At 27.1% G+C, this 7732-nt stretch overlaps 1 protein-coding gene across 1 annotated transcript; it reads left to right on the plus strand.

The window, feature by feature from the left end:
- The first annotated feature begins 473 nt into the window (after window positions 1-473).
- On the plus strand, window positions 474-1495 carry LOC109802534 (uncharacterized). The gene has a single exon (XM_020363936.3). It carries the CDS (start codon window positions 663-665, stop codon window positions 1293-1295), a length of 633 nt encoding a protein of 210 aa, XP_020219525.1. The 5' UTR covers window positions 474-662; the 3' UTR covers window positions 1296-1495.
- Window positions 1496-7732: the final 6237 nt, after the last annotated feature.

Genomic DNA, 7732 nt, shown 5'->3' on the forward strand with positions numbered 1-7732 from the left:
ATATATTTACTAAATAAATATTCAGATAAATATATGATGAATATAAAATAATTTTTTATCAAATCAGACGGATATAAATATTTTATTACTTCTCTGGTGGGACCTATTATCATCCCCTATTCATGACCAATGAATACTATGAATTTTGGGGTCATTGGAAAAAGACAGAATCATTGGGTCCCCTGTTTGCTGTTCAGTGTTATAGCCAGATCATGTTTTAGCCGTTGAATTTTCTCATTTAACAATCCTCCAACACCGTGTGTCCTAGCTGTACTTGAATTGAACACGTCAACTACTTACACATTTCAACACTTTCAAAGCCATCCCATTCATTTTATTTCCATCAAACCCTCCCTCATTATTTAATCACTTTAACTCACAATTTTTTAAACACCACCCACTTTCTTCATATGCCTTTCGCAGCACTTCACCATAATTTTAAAAAATAAAAAATAAAAAGGAAAACCAACCTCTATATAATCTTCTCTTCACCTTCCACATTCCCCACACCGGGTTCTCTTTTCTTCTACGAGGTACATCAAACCTCGTAGAATCAAGAAACCCATCCCTTTCTCTATTTTCTGTATTAGCCACATTTATTATATTTCTCTTTCACATAGTTATAGCTATATCCATTAATATTATTATATATAGTTTGAGAAATGGAGGTACATTCTTCTCCTTTAGTGGCCAAGAGACTATGGAACGTGGTGAGGGTAACATTCTTCATGATAAGGAAGGGTCTTGTATCAAAGAGAAAGATGATCATGGACATGAATTTGATGATGAAGAAAGGGAAGGTGGTGAGAAAATCTCTGAGCAATCTCATGTCATCATCATCGCATGATCATCATCACCACCACAACTACAAGAACCCAAAGAACGTGACACGTGGCGGGTTCGGGGTGCACTATGAATTCTCGTGCAGCAATAGTCCAAACCCTGTTTTCTCCCACGTGCCAAAGCGCAAGCACCATTTCAACTTCCCCTGCATCAATGCCCCTGAGGTTGTTGAAGAGGAGGAACCAGATTTTTCATTCGAAGTTGAAAGTGATGTTCCTAAGGGTGTGGTCACGGTGCCCAAGACCCCAGAATACACGTTCAATTTTTTTGGTCAAAAGAGTCCTCTTCTCTCACCCTTCTCTGTGAGGGTGTCGAATTACTCTGCATTGGATGAGAATGAAGAGGTTGGAAATGATCTTGTTGATGATCAAGCAGAGGATTTCATCAGAAGGTTCTATGAACAGCTTAGGACGCAAAGCCCCGTGCAATTCCTACGTTACCAAGACATGTAAAGACCAAACCAAGCACGTAGTTAATAATTGTCTTGTTACAAATGCTCTACCATTGAATGCTGATCAATTACAACTCTTAGGGCATTGCTTAGAATCTTGCTATCTCCTCAAATTTTGCATTTCCTTGTCTGTGTAAATTGTTGTTCTGTTTATGATCCATGATCGTTTTTGGTCATTGAATATTGTTTTTGCTTCTGTAATTGAGTTGCTTTACTACTTACTGCTTTCTCGTTTCATATTATTTTACTTTCACTTAAGAAATTATAAAAATATGAATTATATTTTAATAAAGGCGTTTTTGTTGTATAATTATTTTTTTAACTACACTATTTTTAAGATTTCATGAAATTTGTTACCTAATTTTTAAATTTACATATTTCATTGCTTGTTTTTAAAGATTTAAACATTTGTCGTTTGATAGTTGATTTATTAATGTTATTAATTAATTGATGACGTGATTGATTGTTTACATGATAAGTTGACCAATCAAGTAAAATTGATGACATTATATATAAATAATGTTGTGAAATAATGTGTTATATCAACAATCAACATGTTATATCAACATTCAAGTAACAACATAAAATAGGAGTGATAAGGGTGGTCTAAGTGGTTTGAGGAGAGGGATATAGGGTTGAGTGACTAGCATATGATAAATGTTGAAGTATAAATGAAGTCTCACATTGTTAAAACAAGTGGGTGAATATAAATTTATACGCACACACAAAGTTTTCATTGGATTAAAGTTTTTTAGCCAAAAGTAAATCTATTATAGTTTAAATTCAAAGTCAACAATATTGTAATAATGTGGAGATGTGTGAGAATTATTACTAATATGAGTTATTCAAAAAAATGAGTCACACATTACTTGAAACTAATAGAGTATATGTATTTATATACTAAAGTATATGAAATCCGTAGACGTATTTAATTCTCTTATCTCCCTTGTGTATGAAATATGAACTTTGAGGATGTTTTATTTTTTATTATATTAAATTAGTTTTTATTTATTTATTTATTTTAAAAGTATATTCAAATATGATTGTTCTTTTTACGATGTTTTTTACTTAGTCATTAAACATTTTAATTATTTATTTCATTATTTATTTGGTCAGAAAAATATTCCAAAATTTTCCCCTTGTTTCTTTTGATTTTTTGGAGACCCTCTCAAGATCCCTCATCTATAATTAGAGGTATTTATCTGTTTGGAAAAACACACCTTCTTACTTGAGTTCTCTCTTCTATCTTCTGTCTAGGTTTTTAAGTTTATGTATACTTTTAGTTTTTACTCCTCAATTCATATATGGGATGTCCCTCTATTGTATCCTAAGAACTTGAACAGATACCATAAATAAGTTCTTAAAATTGGTGTCATCACATGTTACAGAAGAGTTTTTTTTGACTTTTTTTAAGTGTTCCAAATGTCCTCCAATAAAATGAGTAAGTTCTTAAAAATTGGCCAATAAAATGTACAAAATTAAAAGTTGATTATCAAAATTAGCGAAATTGTTAAAGACGAGTATAAAAATACAATTAAGCATAATTAATTTCTTACTACTAACTAGAGTATATTATTTCAAAAGACAAATAATATAATGGCGAGGAGTATAAAATAGATTTGATGCAAGTTTTTCTAATAACGTGGTATATTAATATTGTGTTCCAATCTCTATAATAAAGGATATGTGGAACGTTGGTTGGCACGTTTCCTCCCTATGCTATGGTGGTACATCATTGTGGGCATGTAGGTGGTGGACAGTGGACCATTGGTTGGACAATTGGACAACATTGTCTTCTGTTTATTGCCATTTTCATAAAACTTAATTTGTTTCAGACATGACTGAGACCCACACCTACCAGCTCCTACATTTTCAACAACCTTACATTTTCATCTTCATTTATTCACGCCTTGTCCGCATCTACTATCTCTCCTCAACATTACTATTTAAGTTCAATGTTCAATGGGTGCACATTGGATTATTTGTGTCAAAGTATAAAATATTTTAGAGGATGTGAAAGCTAGCTTGCAATTTCGGAGTAGTTGTTAATTGTTATATTCACTTGCTGTTGATTGCACGTTTGAACTTGTCAATATAGTAAAGAAAAGGAGTAAATGGGTCATCATCACTGGCAAGTAAATGAGATGGCTATGAAGAGAATTATAGAGGATATATCTGTGTTTTTTAAACAGAAAATGGTTTTTAATTAAAAAATTATAATAATTATGTATATTAAAAGAAAATTAAAACACATGTGTGTGCTTTTAATAAGATAAAAAGAGTGCCTAAAATTTTAAAAATTTGTGTTATAATTTTTTTTAGTTTAAACAAATTAAAGTCCTTTATTTCTTATTGCTCTCTCTCATGTGGCTGCTTGGTTAGGTTAGTGCAACTTGGATCAATATGTTATATATTGATGCTGATGAAATTGGACTTGGAATATTGGTTAATTAAAGTTTTTAAAAAAATAAATAAATGTGATTAAAAAGAGAATTTACTAAAGTAAACAGTTAAGTTTTCTAACGTTGATAACTTTTTTTGGATAAAAATAACGTAGTTATAAAAATTAAGAAGTTTAACAATTGAAGTGCGCATAAATGGGGGAAGCACTTCTAAATTTTGGAATTTTTTTGGGTATTCCTGTTGAAGCAAGATACATTATATATTTATATGTAAGGCCATTTTTAATTTATTATATTTTTTTCTAAATGAAATAAAAAATGTATTAAAAAGAAATATATATATATATATATATATATATAACTGTAAAAGAATAAACAATACATGACTAGTGAAAATTTGCTCTAAACTTTAGTATTTTCCTAATATTGATACAGCTTTAGTGTCCATCAAAGGAAAGAATGCAAATTTTGTTTAATATTTTCCTAATATTTCTTCCGTGGGGAATAAATTTATAAATGACAACTCTAAGCTAGTGGGGTTAAATTGTTTTCTACCTGTTATATGCAATTTTTTTCAAATAGATAAGATTATTACAATTAATAAAATCTTCTCTTAAATACTTAACATCTACGTACTATATTGAGCTTGAACTTAACAAGTACCGTACAAATTATGATATTTTATAGTTAACCGATTAACATCTCCATTTATCACATAATACATGGGGTTCCAATTTTTTATTTTACACATTTTTCTTTATATCCTTTTCACACCTTCATTTTTTCTCTCTCACTTTTCCATTTTTTTTTCCTTCATACAAAATTTGTAAAGCTTGTCCACTCGTATACGCTAAATAGTGTAAAAAAAATGATTATATGCATTTACTCCTTATTTGCAAAGGATTGACCACTATAAAGTACTGTAAAAAAAAAAAAACAAAAACAAGTTGTGTGAGCGCATCATTTTTTTAGATTGTGTGAAATTTATCAATATACCTTAAATTAATTTTATTTATTAAAAAGTAATTGATCCATATTCTCTTTTTAATAAGATTTTGAGTTTGAATCATAAAGATAGAAAATATATAATTTGTAAGAAAAATTATATGAAGGATGGACATTTAAATTATCTAATAGAGATTAGTAAAGTTGGATATTACTTTTCACCAATAATATGATTAAAAACTATTGAATTAATTTAATATAACTATTTCACGACGTTTATAACTTTTTTGAGTTCTAGTATTTATTTATAAATTTTATTTTATTTTATTTTTTAAAATAAATAAACCTTGAAAGTAAAATTCTAGTCTCTAAATATGTTTTCCGTCGTAGCATGGTACAGTAATTTAGTAAGGATAACGGGTGGGTTAAAGGTGGATTTTACTCTCTCCGTCTCCACTCCCATAAAAGACGGACGTATTCAGATTTGAATTTTAAAACAAGTTTATATTTTAAAACTTTTTTCCATTCCCATCAAAATTTATTAATTTTTTTTAATAAGCAAATAAAAGGTATATTAAAAAAAGTATAAGGGGTACTCTAACCCATAATACTAAAAAAAAAAATTAACTTCAAAATCTTACAATTATATATATATATATATATATATATATATATATATATATATAAAACTAGCAAAAATATTATCTACCCGATGAATACAATCAAGTGCTTAAACAACTGTAGCCAAACATTGGTAACTCTCAAAACCAAATAGCGAACTCAATGATAATAGCATCTCAAAAAATAGATTATGATAGCAGTGGCGAGAAATAAAATACCATCAACAGATTGATCTTCAATGGTAATTATAAGAAACAACAGTCAGCACTTAGAAAGTAAGACAGGAAAGATCCATATATGGAGAAGTTCAAGCAAGAAGATGGGTTATTAGACCAAAGAAAAAAAAGGTATTGAAAAGCTAAATCTTTAGCCCTTAACCAATTCCAAAATCTCAGCTTAATTAAATTCACCACATTTTCAGAATCCATAATTTTTTGAGAGAAAACTGCCTCATTCCTTACAAGGCAAATTGACCATAATGTTACCAACAAAATAGAAGATCATCGCACCCAATTAACAATATTTTAAATTTTTTACTTAACTATTGTTATAATTTCAATTATTTAACTATTCTCTTTTACACCTTCAATTACAATAAATAATTTATGTTTTTAATATTTATTAAAAAAATATTATTTTTAAATTTTATATATAAACATATATATGTTGTAATAAAAAAATATTCAATTTTAAAAAAAAAAATTAGCTAGGTGAGTAGGGGTGGGGACGGAGCATAGACTTAAATACTTGAAGTCAATTATTTCTAAGTCAGAAAAAACTCGTACTTTAATTCATACCTAATTAAAGTATATATTTTTTTTATCAAAATTAAATCGGAAAGAGACAGAGTTATGCCTACTGTTATTATCTATTGAAACACTCACTGTACTGGATTTCACATTAAACACTCTAGATGTGCATCAAAAAATGTAGAAAAGAGAAGCTACGTAGAGTTGCTAGCTTCTGTATAATGTGAGAAATAGACGCCCTTAGTCCTCGATGTAACGATTGAACCAAACACCAATTATTTACCCTGATTTTACAAGTCAATGTGGATTCTTATTGCTTATCCAAGCACACTATCAATCTATGAGAAATTTAATTTTATCCATGGAAAACAAAAAATACTCAATCACATTTTATTTGTGAGTTTTGTTATTTGATACTAAAGAGAGGAGTAAAAAAAATTAATGAAGAAGGCAAAGGTCCATGTATATGAATAAATTATTTAATTAAGATTTTATACAATATTTTTTATTTTATAACATATAAGTTATAAATGTTTAAAATTCAATAACTTATTTATATCTAGATACATATAGTGATAAACAATATCAAAATTTTGAAATATTTAAAAAACATCTTTACATTAATATTTATTAAGTTGGTTATTCTTGAGATACACGAATTATTTTGGTAATTCGTAAATTATAATCTCCATTTTTTTATGACACTTATTATATAAGTTGAAAATTTTATATTGTTCATGTCAAGAAAACTATTTTTAAAATAATATTTTATCTGGTCCTTTATATAAGAAATAAATAATTAATTTATCAAACCAATAAAAGTAGTTAATAGCTAATTTTGATTAACAATGTCAAAGATTTAAATTTTATTTCAAAATTGTTCTTTCAATTGATTGGTTAAAGTAATAGACTAGTAGTTGCATGTATCATTCATAAATCAATAAATATATTTAGATGTAAAAGAAAATTAGTAATTAATATATCTTATAATTGTATTTATTCTTTATAATGAGGACAAAAAAATGTATCATTTATTTCTTATTAAAGGGTTGGAAGGAGTATTATAATTTCTTTACGAAAAAAAATCATATTATAATTTAAAATTTTCATTTCATTTCATTTCATCATTACAAATTAATCTCAATATTTTTTACTAAATAATATAACTATTGTGATTTTTTTAAAAAAATTATAATTAATGCAATTATTCAATATATACTTATTTTAACACATTTGTTAGTGTATTCCTAAAAAAAAAAAAAAGCACTTGTTAGTGTAATTTCATTATATTACTATCTTTTTTATCTTACCACTCATCCTGTTTTTGATTTGAGTAGGAAAATTTATTGGAAAACTTATAAATTAATCAATGAATGTAAATACTACAAAATCTATGATTAATATTATTAGTAATAATGATACAAGATTATTACAAATATCATAATTTTATGAAAATATCAATGATACAACAAAACACCCTGATTTAAAATTTCAAAAATTTGTTAATAACTTGTTTTGTTGATAATCATTAGAAGAAGAAGAAACATTCGATAAATCAAATATTCAAATTCATGTAAGTAAATTTTTAACAATTAAAAATATGAAATTCCATTTTAGTAGTTGATACTCTTCTAATGTTATAACAAAAACTACAATGAAATTAAAACAAAAAATAAATTAACATTAAAAAATAAAGAGAAAAAAATTAGAAATAGACCTTG

This window comes from Cajanus cajan, chromosome 4 (assembly GCF_000230855.2).
Source record: "Cajanus cajan strain Asha chromosome 4, NIPB_CcT2T_4, whole genome shotgun sequence".
Taxonomy (NCBI): domain Eukaryota; kingdom Viridiplantae; phylum Streptophyta; class Magnoliopsida; order Fabales; family Fabaceae; genus Cajanus; species Cajanus cajan.

Excerpts from the sequence above, each read along its gene's own strand:
- LOC109802534 (XM_020363936.3), top strand. The coding sequence starts at position 663 with ATGGAGGTACATTCTTCTCCTTTAGTGGCCAAGAGACTATGGAACGTG.